The sequence below is a fragment of the Myxocyprinus asiaticus genome, chromosome 29 (assembly GCF_019703515.2).
Source record: "Myxocyprinus asiaticus isolate MX2 ecotype Aquarium Trade chromosome 29, UBuf_Myxa_2, whole genome shotgun sequence".
In the NCBI taxonomy this organism is placed as follows: domain Eukaryota; kingdom Metazoa; phylum Chordata; class Actinopteri; order Cypriniformes; family Catostomidae; genus Myxocyprinus; species Myxocyprinus asiaticus.
Window position 1 is genome coordinate 34,523,325 of NC_059372.1, and position 19,551 is coordinate 34,542,875.

The following is a 19,551-nucleotide window of genomic DNA, read 5'->3' on the forward strand; positions in this document are numbered from 1 at the left end:
ATCTGCCATTTCCGCTGCAAACTAGAACTTACATTTAAATTACGCAAACATTTTCACTCAGTTCTTTTGATTTCAAAACGTATTTTTGTGTTTTGACAATAAATAAGATTTATTTAAATGTGCTTTGAAACAGTCCAAAAGCGTGGTGTGATAAATCACCCTGAACCTGTATGTGTGTTTGCGGGTTGGGCCAGGGCGGGCCGCGATGGGAGAAAGGTGCCTGTGATTGTTCCTTGCAGGCAGTGACGGATTATGATTTGCAAAGAGTTTCTCGTGCATGTCATTGGATATTTTACCCAAGGCCTCTCTGACCTGTGCATAGTGTTTCCAAAGTGCCTTACAGGACTCTGCTCACGCACTCCACTGAGTATCCGACAGTGATTTTAATGTCATCTTTATGTTAGTATCATGGAAGACCTTTCCCCAGCAGTAAACATTTCTTTTCATTGTTGATGGGTTTTCTGTACTAAACTGGATCGCGCAATCTTAAAGCCCAGGGCCCCCCTGGGCTCCTGGTAGTCAAGGGCCCCTGGGCACTGGCCCCATTAGCCCTGTCCGTGATCCATCCCTGCTTGCAGGGTACTCCATGACTGTGTCTCGTTTCGAAGGCTGCTTGCTAGGTAGGACACGGTAACCTAAGCGCACGCGAGACTCGTATTCGGTTCTTTTTGGCACTCCTTCGGTTCATTCCGTCTCTAGTTCGTTTTCATCAAGGAGCTCTCAGGTTTTAGTTTTTCTTTCAGCCTTTGCTCGACTGATAGTTATATAATTTAAGTTATGGCTTTCTTTTGAATCACATATCTGGGTTATCAGAATCCTTTTAGAGACAGGATGTTACCATATGCCCAAACAAACCAGAGGTACAAGGTATACATGCTGTGGCTTTAACGTGGTTACCCTTAAAAGGTAGGTTTAGGGGCTCCCTATATCTTCAATGCCAACTTGGAGCTCATGCCCCTTTCTGGAGCAATGCCTGCAGCCATACCCTTCTCCCTTTTTACTCACAGTCTGTTTCCAGTTCTGCAGATATTTTTGTTTTTCCTTCAGATGTCTCAGGAATGGATGCAGTGAATGGACTTCCACCTATCAGCTCACGCAGAGGAATAACATGCAAATGATCACTTAAGGTGTAAATTCAGAATAAATCCAACAATCAGAGCACACATATTGCAACTCAACAAAAAGAGATTTTGTGCACTAATTTGTAGTTGTTTGCTCAAAATCACAACAAAAGTAAATGGAGATAAACATCATGGTAATTCATGTTTTCATGACACATGTGGTACGTTGGCTTTAGGCCTATCATGCTAATTCAATGCTGTTTGGGACAATTGTTTTTACTATTTTTGGACATGTACCGTAATTCCATGGTATTCTCTGAAAGACCTTGGAGTACCATGTAAATACCATGGTACTGTATTACAATCACATTACCATTGTACCAACACAGTACTTTTAGGAATGATCCATGACCACTTGGGATCTCTTCAACATAAATGCAAACATTTGTGAGCGGTGACATTAATGATGATTTCTCCCCTCTCAGCTCCTAGAGAACTGTATTGTGTACCTCTGAAAGACAATCAGCAGTATGGTTGGTGGGTCCCCACTGGTGGCACCCAAAACCAGGAGCCTTGGACTCAAACCTGTCGCTTCCCACACAAAAATAGTGAAATGACAAAGTATGAAAAATCTTAAACTCTCTGTAGGTTTTAACATTTTATATATATATACGTGCTTTGCATGTCAACATTTGCAAACTATACACCATTAATTCCGAGGTGTAATGCTTTAATCTTATCTTTGCTTTTCTCAGGTTTGTGAATAAGATGTCAGTGACACATCAAGACTTAAGCTTATTTTGATACCTGATCAGTAATTTCTCAATCTTACACACTGCCATGCATGTACACACATACTTCAGCATTATTTACCCAGATGAGTTAGAGGCCCATGTCAACCTTCTGTGACCCTGAAAAATACTCAGAATAATAATGCACGGGATAATGATGAGTTATTATGTCTGGTAACATTATTCTCGGGCATAACAGGATTTATCTGAAAATAACAGATCTTAATGTGAGTGTAACATACTGAATTCCCACTACATATATCTATGATCGTGCCATATCATTTTTAGAATTGAGTGCAATAATTGGCCCCAGTTATGCGAAATGTTATTCTTAACTTTAATGTATTTGGTGGCTTGCAGATAGTGAGTTTAGTATTACTAACAAATAAATGTATGCTAATCATTTCAGACTAAACTTGACCACAAACATACCTTTTCTCAGTTTACCTGAAACTTGAAAACTTCTTCCTGAGTTAATAAAGTTTTTACTAGCTGCCTTAATGTTTTGATGCTTCTTTCATTAGTACCAGAAACAGGCTAGACAGAACGATGAGTTAAAAGAACCTATCTAAGTTACCTTAACAAAGGTAAGGCATTACAAGATGGATCAACACACCAAATGCATTAAGATGTAGCCTCTAAAATACGAACAGCATCTGAGCAAGGCATTTTTGCTTTCACACCACTCACTTGAATTTCAGGAGGGAGACATATCTGAATTCACATTCTTAAAATCAAAAGTGATAGTTGGGTGATTTGCATGAAACATGTCAAGAAAATGTCCTGGACCTATTTTACTCCAAATCAAAGAAACGAATATGAAATTATATTTTGCATGAAGAAAATGAAGCCTATTTTTAGGGCCATTAAGAGTTTTACATTGTGACATTATTTTCATGACAGTTACACATATTGTACCCTCCAATTCTCATTACTGCAAAATTAAAAACATTATATGTAGGGCCCTTTTTCGTGAGTGCGCAAAGTGCAGCGATACGCACTATGACCGTGCACAAGGTCTTATCCAAGCGCTAATTCTAAGTGCAATATTTGTGCCAGCGTGGGGGGTGGGGGGGGGGGGGGGGGATGAGTGTTTGCGCTATCTGTGGGTGTAGGGCGCACAGACTGTGGGTGTATTATATGTTAATGAAATGGCGCAAAGCGCAATTTGCAATTTTCTTAAGAAATTGGTCGTTGCACTGAGAAGTTTCAATACTAAGTCTTATCTCAGTGGAAAGTCCGAATTCAGTTCCTGCATTTGCAGTTTGGAGAATCCACCAGCATGTGGTAATAAAGTTAATGTCCAAAGTCTTAAAATATAGTGGAACATTAAATTAAGTCCGTGACGATCACTGTTGTAGATGTTTTGAGAAAAAAAAAATTGAGATTCTGTTAAACTATCTCAAGTCAAGCCATTTTTATTTGTATAGCGCTTTTCACACTTCACTTCAAAAGCAGCTTTACAGAAAATCATGCATTAATAAAAAAGATGAATCTGTAATATCTATAAAGTCTTACAGTGATCCTTGTGTAGTTTGATTAAATATGATTGTAAATTGTGTATAAAAATGTAATTATAATTGTATTTAGAATCCTAATGAGCAAGCTGAAGGCGACTGTGGCAAGGAACACAAAACTCCATAAGATGATGGTTAATGGAGTAAAATAACCTTGGGAGACACCAGGCTCACTATGGTGGCCAGTTCCCCTCTGGCTAAACAACATGAATATAATGCCAATATTAGTTATTTGAGTGCAGTGCAAGTCATGGTTTAAAATTTGTGTTAAGGTCCAGTGTTTAAAAAAATATTTTTTATGAACTTTAAGATTAATGACTAATGTCCATCCTGGATTAACTGCAGAAGTTCACATTGGTGCACTGTCCTTTGTTAGTTGGCTGATGAAGGCTTTTGTTGGCAATTAATTGATAGTCTATGTATTCCATTTCAAGAGTGTAGTCCATCAGTAGACAAAGGTGATGCAGGCAGAAATCAATGAGGTGCATCGCAGTTCAACCAGCAGGTCATTTCGGTGAGGTTCGGTGGGATCCATCCTAAGTCCAAGGTTCAGGCAGTGGCATATGAAGTATCCGATGTCTTACAGTTGGAGTTGGCATCAGTTCATCCTGTGAAGTCAAAAGACTGAAGTGATGTCTGGCTAGCACCGGCTGTAATTTGTCGTCATCACTCAGCGACACGTAGCAGTGGAGTCTGACACCAAGCAGGAACGGAGCTGGATCTGGCAGGCTCTGGTAACCTCGGGATATGAATTCCAAGGTTGAGTCATGGAAACAAATAGAATAATATTAGCGTAGATGCCATTCAATTTTATACAGAGTTATAGATCATGATAGATATTTCTGGTTCCGGCAGACCTAACTAAAGCAGCCTAATTGTGAGTTGAAGGATAAATTAGGCGTATGTCTGGCTAAATAGATGAGTCTTTAGTCTAGACTTAAACTGAATGAGTGTGTCAACGTCCCAAACAGCGTTAGGGTGACTATATAATAGTTTAGGAGCCAAATATGAAAAGGATCTACAGTACCTCCTTTTGTGAATTTTGATATTCTAGGAACAATTAACAAGCCAGAATTTTGTGATTGTAATGAACGTGATGCAATATAGCATGGTAGAAGGTCACTTAAGTACTGTGGAGCTAGACCATTCAAAGTTTTGTACGTAGTTAACAGAATTGTCAAATTAATATGAAATTTAACAGGTAGCCAATGTAACGATGATAAAATGGGGTTAATATGATCATATTTCTTGGTTCTAGTCAGCACTCTGGCAGCTGCATTTTGAACCAATTCAAGTTTATTTATTGAACTTGCTGGACATCCTCCCAGTAATGCATTACAATAATCTAGTCTTGAGGTCATGAACGCATGAATTAGTTTTTTGGCACCAGCAACAGAGAGCATATGTCATAACTTAATATTTCTGAGGTGGAACAATGCTGTTCTACAAACATTGGAAATGTGATTTTCAAAGGACAGATTGGTATCAAATATAACACCTATGTTCTTTGCTGTAGAAGACGACGTAACAGTACATCGAGAGACAAATTATATTTTAGCAGCTTATTTTTAGAGGTTTTTGGTCCAATCATTAGTAGCTCTGTTTTGTTGGAATTGAGTAGAAGGAAATTTCTGGCCATCCAATCTTTGATTTCATTGATACACTCTGCTAATTTGGAGAATTGTGAATTTTTGTTGGGTTTAGAAGAAATATAAAGTTGGTTATCGTCGGCATAACAGTGGAAACTTATTCTGTGATTCCTGATAATATCTCCCAGGGGAAGCATGTATAAGGAGAAAAGCAGAGGCCCTAAAACTGATCCCTGTGGCACACCATAATTAACTTTTGACAATTCCTTGTTTACAAATACAAAGTGAGACACTGTTTTCTGAGGTGCTGTGACAGTTGATTGCATAGTTCAAATTGTATTTCTGATTATTTAAATTTTATCAGTAAAGAAATTCATGAAGTCATTACTATTGTGCTGCGACGGAATATCTGGTTCAGTCGATGCTTTATTGTTAACCAATTTAGCCAAGGTACTGAATAAACACATAGGATTCTTGTATTTATTTTCAATGAGTTTGCTAAAATATGCTGACCTGGCAGCTTAAGTGCTTGTCTGTAGCTACAGACACTATCCTTCCATGCACCGCAAAGTACCTCTAATTTTGTATTTTCCCACTTGTGCTCCATTTTCCGAGCTGCTCTCTTGAGAGCATGAGTGTGATCATTGTACCATGGTGTGGGAATTTTTTCTTTAACTATCAAAAGTGCTAGTGAAGACTGTATTTATATTTTCATTTATTACATCAAGTTCTTCTAGACTTTTTGGCTTACTGAATATGTGAGACAATTCTGGAAGATTATTAGTGAAGCTATCTTTAGTGGTTGAAAGAATAGTTCTACCTGAATGATAGCGTGGTGTAGATTGAGTGACATTAGCTGATCGCAGCAAACAAGAGACGAGGTAATGATCTGAGATGTCGTCGCTCTGCAGTAGAATTTCTATTGTATCAACATCAAATACATATGACAGAATTCAATCTAGCATATGATTATGGCGATGAGTTGGTCCTGTCACATTTTGTCTGACTCCAAGAGAGTTGAGAATATCGATAAATGCGATAACAATAACCTGGGGGAGTAGATTCATTTAAACTAATATATTAATCCGGTTTAAGACAGGTTTCAGTCAACAGAGCACATCCAAATTATGATCTGTAAAAATTCCATTTACAATTAGTCTTTTGGTAGAAAGAGATCTAATGTTTAGTAGCCCTACCTTAATATGATGTTTATCTAAAATGTTTTCTAATTAATTTATTGAGAGTTTTGTGTTTGGTAGTTTGGGGAAAAGACACAGTCTCTATATGATATCTAGGTGATACAGTCTCTATGTGTTGTAGTTTATGTAACCTATGTGATGTTTTAAGGCAGCTAGCAGATGTTCGGATTGACCAGTTTGTCTGCTTCCTGACCTTGGCCCCAGTTAGTCAAATGCTATCACTGTTAAGACTATGAGCCAAATTACAAGAGAGCGGCACCTTCCCTGGAGGGATGGAGTCTGTCTCTCTTCAACAGGTCAGGTCTACCCCAAAAACTCTTCCAATTGTCTATAAATCCTATGCTATTCTCCGGACACCACTCAGACATCCAGCTGTTCAGTAACACTAATCTACTATAAACATCATCACCACGATGAGCAGGGAGGGGGCCAGAGCATATTACAGTGTCTGACATCGTTTTTGCAAGTTCACAAAACACCTGTAAATTTGATCTGATGTCAGACGCTCGAGCCCCGGAAATGTATTTAACAATGGTGGCTGGAGTCTCTATTTCCATGTTCCTTACAATAGAATCACCAATTATTAAGGCTCTTTCAACATGCTTCTCAGTGGGTGCATCACTGAGTGGGGAGAATCAATTGGAAACCCTAATAGGAATGGGAGAGTGGTGTCACTTTGCTGAGAGATTATGCCGCTGATACGTCACCCAAATGCCCTGCCGCGAGGGCTCTACATCCGGAACCAAAGTATGTGTGTTGCTAGCTGTACTACCCGCATCCGAAACAGTATCTACCGGCTTCTCTTTCTCAATGACCTCCACTAGCATTCGGATGCGTGTATAGGCCCTACATATAATTTTTTTAATTTTGCATTAATGAGAATTGGAGGGTACAATATGTGCAACTCTCATGAAAATAATGTCACAATGTAAAAATCTTAATGGCCCTAATTCATTAAACTTCTCCATCAGCCTGACTAATTCCTTACATTTATCACATGTGAATCCCTCACTGCTGACGGAAGAAGCTATAGTAAACGTGGCATGCAATGCAGGAAGAAATAACATGAGCGGATGCCATGACTTACCGCAATTGTTTGGTGTTGTTGTTGTTATGGATGTTCTTGAGCGCTGATGGTTTGAGATCGATGTGGTTCCATGTGGTTCCTAATCAGCAGATGTTTGAGATTGATGCAATAATCTGTGTAAAACACTGGAGAAAAAGAATGCACGCAAGATGTAGACAAGCGGAAAGGAAAAAGAGAGAAAACGGGTGCGCGCGGTAAAATACATGCAGTTGAAACAGTAGAAAAGCGGAAAAACCCGAAGCACGTGTTAAAATGGCAAAGGATCAAACGATGAACGTATGAGAATAAGCAAAGCTAAGCAGGCTAGCAAGCTACAAACACCCGTGCAGCGTGCTGGCAGCATGGTTTATTTTTCAATTATTATCATTATGTTTATATTTATAATTGTATTTATGATTTACTTTTGACTAGTAATTTTCCACCAGGGGTGGCTCAGTGGGTAGCACTGTTGCCTCATAGCAAGAAGGTCCCTGGTTCAAGTCCTGGGCCTTTCTGTGTGGAGTTTGCATGTTCTCCCTATGTTCACTTGGGTTTCCTCCAGGTGCTCTGGTTTCCCCCACAGTCCAAAAACTTGCAGGTTAAGTAAATTGGAAATTCTAAACTGCCCATTGGTGTGTGTGTTTCAGTCATCCATGTGATGGACTAGCCACCAGTCCAGGGTATTTCCCTGCCTTTGGCCCCAAGACAGCTGGGATAGGCTCCAGTACCACCTGCAACCCTACATAGGACAAGCAGCTGGAATTTTATACATCCAAAATCCTGACAAGAACCACATTTTCTATGCGTTTAAAAGAAGCGTGTCACTGTTATAAAAAATATGCCTGACATTCAACATGGATGCAGTTAATGCACAAAATAATGTAAGTCCATATTTCTATTCTTTTAATTCATTGCATACAGTCCATTTATACTACCAACTTCTTATGAATGTGCTGTCTTTGTTTAAATCGTTGGTGCTTGAGGGAATGGACTATATAATAGGATGCAGATGCTGAAATAACCGGAAAAGAACCTCAGAATTAAACTGCACTTGGTCCAGTCTTTTTGCGCATGGAGCGCGTGATTTCACCAAACCCACTTGTGCCTAGACTTAGCACATGCATGCACGAAAATACAAAAACTTTATGGCCATGCCCATTGACTTTGCGCTTAATGCTTGCGCTCTTAAAATAGGGCCCATTATCTAAATTGTAAAGTATTTATACATCATACTAGTAATCAACGGGAATAGTTAATCGTCTGACTGCGTTACGGTAATGAGAATTGGAGGGTAAAATGTGATTTCTTGACATCTTAAAGGAATATTCCGGGTTCAATACAAATTAATCTCAGTCAACAGCATTTGTGGCATAATGTACCACAACCATATACCACAAAAAATTATTTAGACTCATCAGTCCTTTTCTTAAAAAAAAGCAAAAATCGAGGTTACAGTGAGGTGCTTTCAATGGAAGTGAATGGGGCCAATTTTTGGAGGATTTAAAGGCAGAAATGTGAAGCTTATAATTTTATAAAAGCACTTACATTCATTCTTCTGTTTAAACTCACATTTAATTTGAGCTGTAAAGTTGTTTAAATCATCTTTTTATAGTTGTTTAAGGGTTTGTTGACATTAACAGAGTCATAGCAAAACCTGGCTATAACTTTACACAAAAAGGTTAGAAAGCGATATTTTTTGGAATATAGGGTTAAATATGATCAGGACATTTTCTTGACAGGTTTCATAAGAATCAACCATTTTGATTATTAGTCACTATATTTAATTCAAATGGATCTGTTGGATTTGCAATTATCAGCAAAGGACCTACCCAGAGAAACTCCCAGGTATGTCAGTTATTTCAAAAAGGAGCAAATAGTTCACTTTCATTTATGTATCATCTCCTGTTAGTCAAACGAAATTGCTATAATATACCAAAAAAAAAAAAAAGAAAGAAGAAAAGGTATTTAACACAATAACAATAAAAAGCAATCACAAAAAACAAAACAGACATTATTTTTTATTTTCAGAGGGGAAAAGTTTGTCTATATTTATCAAGAGTTCTTTTCTCAACTTTCATTTCCAAAGTTGAAAAGCTAGTCCCTTATCTAGTCCTTCAACTAAAGTAAAAACAATAATGAAACAAACAAACAAACACAAAGTTAACGGAAATAAAGAGACGATCAGGAGTCGTTCACACCTGATCTAGACAGAGGCCCCAGTGTGAGAGTCAGTAGTACTAAAATACACTCCTGCTTGTCCATAGTACATCACATACTATGTTTGCTTCCCTTACGCCGAATCTCCATTCATGTACACTTTATTGCACATACTGGACAGAACAACAGGGCACCCTGCCTTTGGTATGAACATGATCAACTGACATGCAATGACTGAGCTACAGCAGCAAGTTTTGTGTAAGCGAAGAACACAAAGCAGGAAATAGACAGTGCTTTGGCCATCATGCAAGTCAATACACCGAAATAGGTCACCTGGTTAACGAAAGTGGCCTTTTGAAAGGCCGTAAGGTGTTACACTCACCAGATGTACATGAACTGCACATTACGCATCGTATACTGTGATAAAGACAGGCACTGTTATCATATATTCAATTTTTGTTAAATTAAGGCAAATGTGCTGCAGTTTGCACTGCATGCATGCAGTGTACGGGAAGTCTCTAGGTTCTATGTTAGAAACTAGCTGGCTGAGTAAGTGTTTGGTATTATACACCTAATGGCACATCCACATGACTCATCAGGTGCCACTCTGTCCTCCACATGAAAAGTGCTGCAGAGAACTTGTTTAGCAAGGAGGGTATAGCTGCAGGCATTGCTCCAAATAGGGGCGGGAGCTCCAAACCACCAGCAAAGATATAGGGAGCCCCCAAAACCTAACCCTTTCCCTAATCATGAGTGGAAGTGGCGCCCCCTTTTGAAGTTTGCGCAACCCCCTTTTGGAATATCTCCGCCCCTTCTGGAGTAATCCCACCCTCTTTTAGAAATTCCGCCCCCATTTGGAGATCTCCGGCCTGCAGCTATACCTACTTGCTGGCATCGCCCACGTAATGCGTTATCTGAACTGTCTGGTAATCATTGACTGATGCTTCGTAAAGTCAGCGGCACTAGGGTCAAAGTTAAAAATTTTTACTTTTTGATTATATACCGATCAGCCACAACATTAAAACTAACTGCCTAATATTGTGTAGGTCCCTCTCATGCCGCCAAAACAGCACCAGCCCACATCTCAGAATAGCATTCTGAGATGATATTCTTCTCACTACAATTGTACAGAGCGGTTATCTGAGTTACTATAGACTTTGTCAGTTCAAACCAGTCTGGCCATTCTCTGTTGACCTCTCTCATCAACAAGGAATTTCAGTCCACAGAACTGCCCCTCACTGGATGTTTTTTGTTTTTGGTACCATTCGGAGTAAATTCTAGAGACTGTTGTGTGTGAAAATCCCAGGAGATCAGTAGTTACAGAAATATTCAAACCAGCCCGTCTGGCACCAACAATCATGCCACGGTCCAAATCACAGAGATCTAATTTTTTTGCCACTCTGATGGTTGATGTGAACATTAACTGAAGCTCCTGACCTGTATTTGCATGATTTTATGCACTGCACTGCTGCCACATAATTGGCTGATTAGATGAATGGATGATTGTTGGTGCTAGATTGGCTGGTTTGAGTATTTCTGTAACTGCTGATCTCCTGGGATTTTCACGCACAACAGTCTCTAGAATTCACTCTAAATGGTGCCAAAAACAAAAAACATCCAGTGAGCGGCTGTTCTGTGGACGGAAACGCCTTGTTGAAGAGAGAGGTCAACAGAGAATGGCCAGACTGGTTAGAAGACAAAGTCTATGGTAACTCAGATAACCACTCTGTACAATTGTGGTGAGAAGAATATAATCTCTGAATGATATTCTGAGATACGAGTTGGCTCTTGTTTTTGCGGCACGAGGGGACCTATACAATATTAGGCAGGTGGTTTTAGTGTTGTGACTGATCAGTGTGTTACAGTGCTTTACTGAAGCGCAACATGGCAACGCTAAAGCTGACGCTTCACTTCTTATGGTTTAATGTATTCAGCACCGCTGACACGAGTAATGTTGAAGCCCCTTCAGTCTTGGCAGGAAATATATTTTCTATTAAACACAATGCATGAATTAGAAGTGTACATTTAAAACTTTCACCACTATTCATATTGCACAAAAATCTGATTTGTTTTTCAAATTCGATTTTTAGGACTGACTGTTTGCACTGTAATTTTGAGAGTGATGAAATCTGATCATTTTTTTCAGACAGTGTCATCAATATTCACTAATTTATCAGTGAATTAATTAATTCAGACAGCTGTAGACAATACTGCATTTCGTGAATTACGTTGTACACGTCACATCATGAATAATGGAAAAAGCTACTTGAAATCCAATCTGACTGTGCAGACTGAAAAGCATTGCCAAGAATCCGATTTAAATCAGATTTCAAACCACAAATGGATTTGGTTTGGATCAGGTTCGTAAAAATCGCATTTTTTGCTTTTCAGACTATAAATAACTAGTGCTCGACCATTATATGTTTTTCAATGGCAGTTACCGATAATGAAAATTTGAGAGCTGGATGGCCTATATGATGTAGGCTAATACAGTTTAAAGCAATTGAAATGTACACAATACATTGACATTAAATGAATGGTTTTAATATTTTGATATTCACAAAAATATCTGAAAAAGAAATTGGATTAACCACTGAGAATCTAATGCTTCTTTTAATTGGACAAGAAGACATGGTTATCAGTCGATGCTGATAATTTTGAAAATAGCAAAATATCGGCCGATTTATCAGTCAACAGTCATGGTCACACTACACTTTGAACTCTATTGACTTTCATGTAAATGCATCTGAATGCGGAGTGGATGGACTACTTTAACAGTTTAAAAATAATAGTATTTGTTATTTGCGATGTGTTATTAAAACTAGAAGCCCTTGAGCGCGACATCATATCCTGTCCATTGCGGCGTCCAAAATAATTTTGCATGTTCAAAGCCTTGTGTGACTGCTGCTTATCACTACAAACAATTAAGCGTATTTGAGTCGAGTACAACTAAAAAAAATCTGATTTTTGCTGCCTGTCTGAACCATATTTTATAATTTCTCTTGACGTTTTGCTCAAACAGATGTTCATATGAAGCATAACAAACAATGGATGGAATACTGGTTATCATATGTCACTGAGTGCAGTTGATCAGTTAGTACCAACATACTTGAATGTCTCAATTCAAATCTTTGTTTCCTCTCTTCAGCCGGAATGGAATCATAATCAAATAGATAAGAACAACCATAACAGGAATAAAAAATGAAAAAAAGGATACAGAGGTGATACAAAATACCCAAACAGTAAAACTTCAGGGAATCAAACAAATGAAACAAAAATCGTAGAGAAGATACCACAATCAGACATGCTTTTGAGCTGTTTAGTTTGGCAAGAAAGCAGCTTGTCGTATTATAGAAACCTCACAGTGAAAAGAGTTATGCCCCTTCGAGATTACAAAGCACAGTATTCAGTCATAATTATAGATATATTTCTTCCATTTAAAAAAAAAGTCCTTTTAGAATGAATTGGAACGCGATAAACTGTCTTGTACCGTGGTATCCAATGCCGTGGCTTTTCCCCAGATGCCTCCCAACCCTTTTATTTCATTTTGTACCAAAAATACTTCTTTTGAAAAAGAAGAAATGGCGGTACACACAAAACAAAACTGAAATTTTCCTTGAGGACGTCCTGAAGGCCCAGAACCAGTCCCACTTCCCAAAAAACAAAAACAAAACAAAACAAAAAACCTTTCCTGAAGAACACACCAACTTTTCCATCTCAAATTTGTTTTGAGAAAACAAGACTGTAAGTTTAATTCATTCAGTCCTTCATTTGATCAACAACATGCCCTGCCGATCCCCCAAATTGCTGGTCAATCAAATCAGTGTCATTTATGATAAAACGTCATAAAAACAGGAAAAATAGAGTGGTGAGAACGTCAGAGCTTTACGTATATTTCAAAACATCCACAAACGTTTTGACAACTTCTTTTCTATTAAATACTTTGGTCTTTGGTCAATAGTCCTCTTCTTAATTTATACAGATACTGTATTTGTACCCACAAATATACAAGCGCACATGTTTACATGTACGGTATAAATGTGTCTGCATTTTTTCCATAAAGGACTTTTTGCACGAAACATCGAGATCAAAATAAATAAGGAATTCAAAAAACCAAACATGAGTACCAGTATTTATATTCTCCTGAAATAAAAATAACAGAAGAAAAAAATGTCACACAAAAATAAAACAAGAAAATGCCTTATGTACAGCGTTTTTCTTCGGCGAATAAAGGCCTTTATTAAATAAACAGACTTTGTATCTTTCAAGTAGCCTGAGGCTTTAAAACGGAAACAATCGTCCTTCAAGGTGCACAGCCATTATCCACGACCGTCCCGTCACGATTCTCCAGTCTGGAGTCTTGATTGTTTTTTTTGTTTTTTGTGTTTTTTTAAAATAATCTACATTGTTGTGTTTGTTTTTTCTTCAAGTGATGGCGATGGCTACTTGTTTGTCTTCAGGTTGCCGCAAGCAATCCTCCTCACCTGCGAATTGTGGGAATCCAAAGGAATGCTAGTGCGCTGCTAACTGTTGGGAGGTCCGTCGTGCAGGAAGTAAGTGGTCATCTCACCCTTGCCTTTGACCTTTATGACCCCTCGACACTCCAGCTGGTAACCTTTACTGGCCAATACCTGGTGCAGGTCTGTGGTCACCTGAAAGTGCATGTCAAAGCATCCTTTTCATTTTGTTAAATTATTAATACATAGAATAAAAGTACAATGTTATGGGCAAAATGAATCATCCATTATCATGTTCTAGTATGTGATGAAAGTTTTTAGTGGACTATGGTAATGGGAATGTGATAGATTCTTACAATAGAAGATAATGTGAATGCCGCTCAATCATGTCATGTTTTCAGTGAAATTTTAGTATATTTGTTGACTTCTTAGGATTTTTTAAAATGATTATTTTACTTTGTGTAGGATCAACATGCAGTAACACACTGATGCAAAAAGAGATGTATGTAGTCATGAAATGAGTGACCCTCCCCTTGATGAAATACATTCACAAGTAGGGCTAGGTAGTTATTCAGATTTGATTCGATTCACAAGCTCTCGATTAGATTCTCATATCAATTTGATTCGATTCTTATCGGTATATTTCAGTTCTAATGTCCATTTTGCTTACACATGAAAGAAACTCTCCCCCAGCTACTGTAATGCTGTTAATTCATTTGAGCACACATTAACGATAGTTTCTTTACTTCATCCGTGTTATGTGTGATTAGAATTAAATGTTTATTTTTTGTTGTTTTTGATCAACAACTGCCTGTACAGAACAGAAATAGGTATTAAAAGGGACATTATTCAATGACAAATGGATTATGTGGATCTTGTCTTTGGACACACAGAACGAGTCAAACCAAACTTTTACTCTCAACACTCAGTTAAAGGATCTCAGTGCTGAACTTCCCCAATATCCTACTCAATCACTGGCGAGTGACATCTGAAAAATTACCAGCCAGTGGCAAATCACAGACATTTTTAGTCGCATAGCATGAAATTTGGTCGCATATGCAAGTGATTTAAAGGTATAGTTCACCCAAAAATAAAAATTCTCTCATCATTTACTCACCCTTTCTATCTTCTGCAGAACACAAAGATTTTTAGAAGAATATTTCAGCTCTGTAAGTCCATGCAGTGCAAGTGAATGGGGATCAGAACTTTGAAGGTGCAAAATGCACATAAAGGCAGTATAAAAGTAATCCATAAGACTCAAGTGTTTTAATGCATGTGTTCTGAAGCAATCCAGTTGGTTTTGGGTGAGAACAGACCAAAATATAACTTCCTTTTTCACTGTACATCTTGCTATTGCAGCTTTTAGGCACGATCATGATTTAAAGCTTGATTACACTTCCTAGTGTTTTAAGCATGCTAGAAGCACTAGATGGTGCTAGGAAGTGTAATAGAGCCTAATAGATATAATAGATTTCAATCATGATCTTGCCTAGAGACTGCAATAGCAAGATGTACAGTGAAAAAGGAGTTATATTTTGATCTGTTCTCACCCGAAACAGTTTTGATCATTTTAGAAGACATAGATTGAATCACTGGAGTCTTACGGATTACTTTTATGCTGTTCAGAAGAAGAAAGAAAGTCATACACATCTGGGATGGTATAAGGGTGAGTAAATAATGAATTTTCATTTTTGAGTGAACTATTCCTTTAAGAATAAATATTAAGATCATTCAAATGAAGATAGTGATGTATCAGAAAATCGACATTTAAGTGCTCACAGGAGACACTATTGAGATGCAAAATACCAATGGTGATTTAAATGCTGATCTGTCTCGTCTGAAGGCTTGTGATCATTTTAAAATTGTGAGCTGTCATTCACAGGCTCAAAGGTTTACCTGAATGCGGTCTGGGACACCTGTACTGTCCATTCGACTGGCCACGTTAACTGTGTTTCCCCAGATATCATACTGGGGCTTCCTGGCTCCAATAACTCCTGCAACCACTGGCCCGATGTTCAGTCCTGCGCACACACATACTTGTTTTATCACAATTGTGATTAAAAAGTACAACTCATGACATTTAAACAGCTTGACTGGTATTGAAATTCAAAACAAAGTAAAATTATGAGGTAATTCACATTTTACATTGTTTTTCTTAATCACTGGTGTCTATTTTCTTCTTTACTCACGATGGCGCCCTGGGACAACTTAAACTATGACAACAATAAAAGGCTAGGGAGCCCTACTGACACTCACCAATCTTCATCTGGAAGTTGTTGAAGGAATGCTCATTAATATACTTCATCTGTTCGCGGAGGTGCATGGCGTAGTCGGCGAGGGCGGTAATATGTGAGCGGCCTTCCTTGTCATAGGTGGAGTCGTTAAGGCCGGATGCGGCCATGTAGGTGCTGCCAATGGTCTTTATCTTCTCCAGCTGCCTGTATTTGTCCTCACTGATAATCTGCATTAGAAGAAAGACAGGAGGATTTAGACTTCCATCAAAAATGTAGATTATAAATCACTGTAGACCCAGTCTGTGTGAGGAAGAGAGGCTAAGCCTCTTCAAAATGTTTTTCTAAATGAATGTAACATAAAATTAATTCTTGTTTTAATCAATTTCTTACTAATGTTGATCATTTAGATGTATAAGGTGCAGAAATATGTAATTTCATGTGTATTAAAGTAACCTTTATATTACTTTAATGTGCATTAGCTTAGGTACAATTTAACAAGTTGAATCAGTTCAGGAATACCAGAGGAAACTAAATATTTCTCTGATAAATTGACCTATCAGAATGGATATGCAAATGATGCAACATTATTTGTAGTAACACTTTACTGCATCATCAAGCCAATTAGTGGCTAACGCACAAAACTGCAAAATAAATTAGACAAAATTAATAAATATTAGGGCTGTCAATCGATTGCCAATAAATTTATCGAATTAATCGCATATATAAATATTAGCTGAGAAGCCCCCCAAATAACAACAAATCAATGTATAATGATTAAATTATTATATTGTAATTATTATAAATAATACTTTATAATGCACTGGTGTGCAGTCATGTTGGAACAGGAAGGGGCCATCCCCAAACTGTTCCCACAAAGTTGGGAGCATGGAATTGTCCAAAATCTCTTGGTATGCTGAAGCATTCAGAGTTCCTTTCACTGGAACTAAGGGGCCAAGCCCAGCTCCTGAAAAACAACCCCACACCATAATCCCCCCTCCACCAAACTTCACAGTTGGCACAATGCAGTCAGACAAGTACCGTTCTCCTGGCAACTGCCAAACCCAGACTCGTCCATCAGATTGCCAGATGGAGAAGCGTGATTCCTCACTCCAGAGAACGCGTCTCCACTGCTCTAGAGTCCAGTGGCGGTGTGCTTTACACCACTGCATCCGACGCTTTGCATTGCACTTGGTGATGTATGGCTTGGATGCAGCTGCTCAGCCATGGAAACCCATTCCATGAAGCTCTCCACGCACTGTTCTTGAGCTAATCTGAAGGCCACATGAACTTTGGAGGTCTGTAGCGATTGACTCTGCAGAAAGTTGGCGACCTCTGTGCACTATGCGCCTCAGCATCCGCTGACCCCGCTCTGTCATTTTACGTGGCCTACCACTTCATGGCTGAGTTGCTGTCATTCCCATTCGCGTCCACTTTGTTATAATACCACTGACAGTTGACTGTGGAATATTTAGTAGCGAGGAAATTTCACGACTGGACTTGTTGCACAGGTGGCATCCTATCACAGTACCACGCTGGAATTCACTGAGCTCCTGAGAGCGGCCCATTCTTTCACAAATGTTTGTAGAAGCAGTCTGCATGCCTAGGTGCTTCATTTTATACACCTGTGGCCATGGAAGTGATTGGAACACCTGAATTCAATTATTTGGATGGGTGAGCGAATACTTTTGGCAATATAGTGTATATATATATATATCTCTCATAAATATAAATTAAATAATTAAAATCACTATAATAATGCATAATTATGCATACTTATTACATTCTGGGGACATGCTTAATTATTTTTTTAACACAATATTCTTAATAATTAATCGCACTGAATACAGCTCTAATAAATATAATTGGAGAGAGAGTAAAATAAAAGATAGTTAAAATACTGATTGCAAATTATTTATGGTTTTCAAAACAAGTAACCAACTGTACGACAGGGCCACAAATAAATTTGCCACAATGAATGAGTGCATAATGGCTTTTAGGGAGAGATCACCTGTGTGTAGGAACATACAGTTCAACAAAATATATGATATATAAGATGGCAAATCAACAAAAATAATCAATTGTAACACTGGAAATTAAACAGGTTTGATCAATATTAATTTACACATCAGCCTCCATGGACTTTTTACAATTTTGTGCATCTAATCCTTTGTATATCCATCAGTTTATAAATCAAGCTTTACCCACCCTTTCATTCCTCCATCCCTTCAAATCTTTCCCCTCACTCATTCCTTTCAAACCCCTAGCCATCTAACCTCGTCAAAATCAGCGATGATCTCATTAAGCAGCCTCAGACACTCCACTCCCTCATTGTTGGCCTCCAGCTCCACGTAGAACTCAGAGAAGTTGCTGATGGAGGCGAACATGACGGCCACACACTCACACGACTGGTAGTACAGCTCGTCATTCCTTCTCTCTCGGGCTAGAAAGTGGGCGGCCACATCTTTAGGCAGGATGTTGTGGAGGAGCCGGCGGTTGTAGGCTTGAAGTTCTTCCATTTCCTCCTTCTCTTCTGTGGCCTGATGATGGACAGACAGAGGTATTATATAGAGCAGGGGTTTACAAACATTTTGATACCAAGCGAGACCCATTTACTGTATACTGACTGAGAAAAATAGTCATTATGATAGACAACAGACAACATGATGTTTGCAAATATAAATAATTGGTTTTTATATTGTCATTGTAATAAAGCCAAAAGAAATTATAAAAATATTATCTGCAAAATATTTACTTTGTATTAGGTTGTATTACATTTCTAACCACTATAACAGTTATATTGTATTTATGTGTAGTCTTTTGAAAGCTGAATGAAAAAATTCTGTAAATGTTTACGTTTTACTTTTTAAAAAATATTTTTTACACCCCTTTTATCTGCAATTTTCTCTGACCCCCATTTGAAAACTTCTGATATAGAGGAACACTAATAATATGGATAATAGTCTCAGCCTCAACTGTACATGCCATATTGCACACAAAAAAAAAGAAAAAAAAAGAAAAGAAATTCTTTCCAATCTGATTGTCTAGCTTCAATGCAATTTTTGGGTTTTTTATCAGTTTGCCAGAAAACTAAATTGTGCATACATTTTCCACTAATTTCTGAAGTCCTTAAAACCTTTTAGGAGACTACTGCAGCCTATTATTGTATTATCTGTATTATATACATTGTATACTAACCCTGCCTGAAATGGCACATACCCCCCCCCCCCATTTCCTGTCTAAGTGAGCAGTTCTTGGCCAGAATAATCTACGGTGGACCAGACTTTATCCATAATCAAAGTCTGGCTCTGCAAGACTACATTGTAGGACTGCACGATTATGAAAAAAATCATAACTGTCGATTACTTCCCATGATACTGTAATTGTAATGAATTAAGATTAATAGAATTTACATTAAAATACTTATTTGGGGTGGATCAACTGCATGCCGTATTCTTTAAGTCGGCGACAAATCCAAAACAA

The 19,551-nt window shown here is 38.2% G+C and overlaps 1 protein-coding gene across 5 annotated transcripts in view; it reads right to left on the minus strand.

The window, feature by feature from the left end:
- Window positions 1-2,966: 2,966 nt before the first annotated feature.
- The window catches only part of LOC127419944 (adenylate cyclase type 6-like), a 96,443-nt gene continuing 79,858 nt past the window's right edge, over window positions 2,967-19,551 (minus strand). The window contains exons 21-26 of one of the 5 annotated variants that reach the window (XR_007893752.1): window positions 18,345-18,608; window positions 16,094-16,298; window positions 15,734-15,858; window positions 13,865-14,032; window positions 7,245-7,323; window positions 2,970-5,877 (exon numbers count right to left, since the gene is read on the minus strand). Coding sequence is in view for 3 of the 5 variants with exons in the window: in XM_051661789.1 (XP_051517749.1) it covers window positions 13,904-14,032; window positions 15,734-15,858; window positions 16,094-16,298; window positions 18,345-18,608 (723 nt within the window). In the remaining 2 variants the exon portion in view is untranslated. Of the gene's footprint in view, window positions 7,370-11,154; window positions 14,033-15,733; window positions 15,859-16,093; window positions 16,299-18,344; window positions 18,609-19,551 lie in introns of those variants that run through there. The other 4 variants (XR_007893753.1, XM_051661789.1, XM_051661788.1 and 1 more) reach the window with 4 other exon arrangements.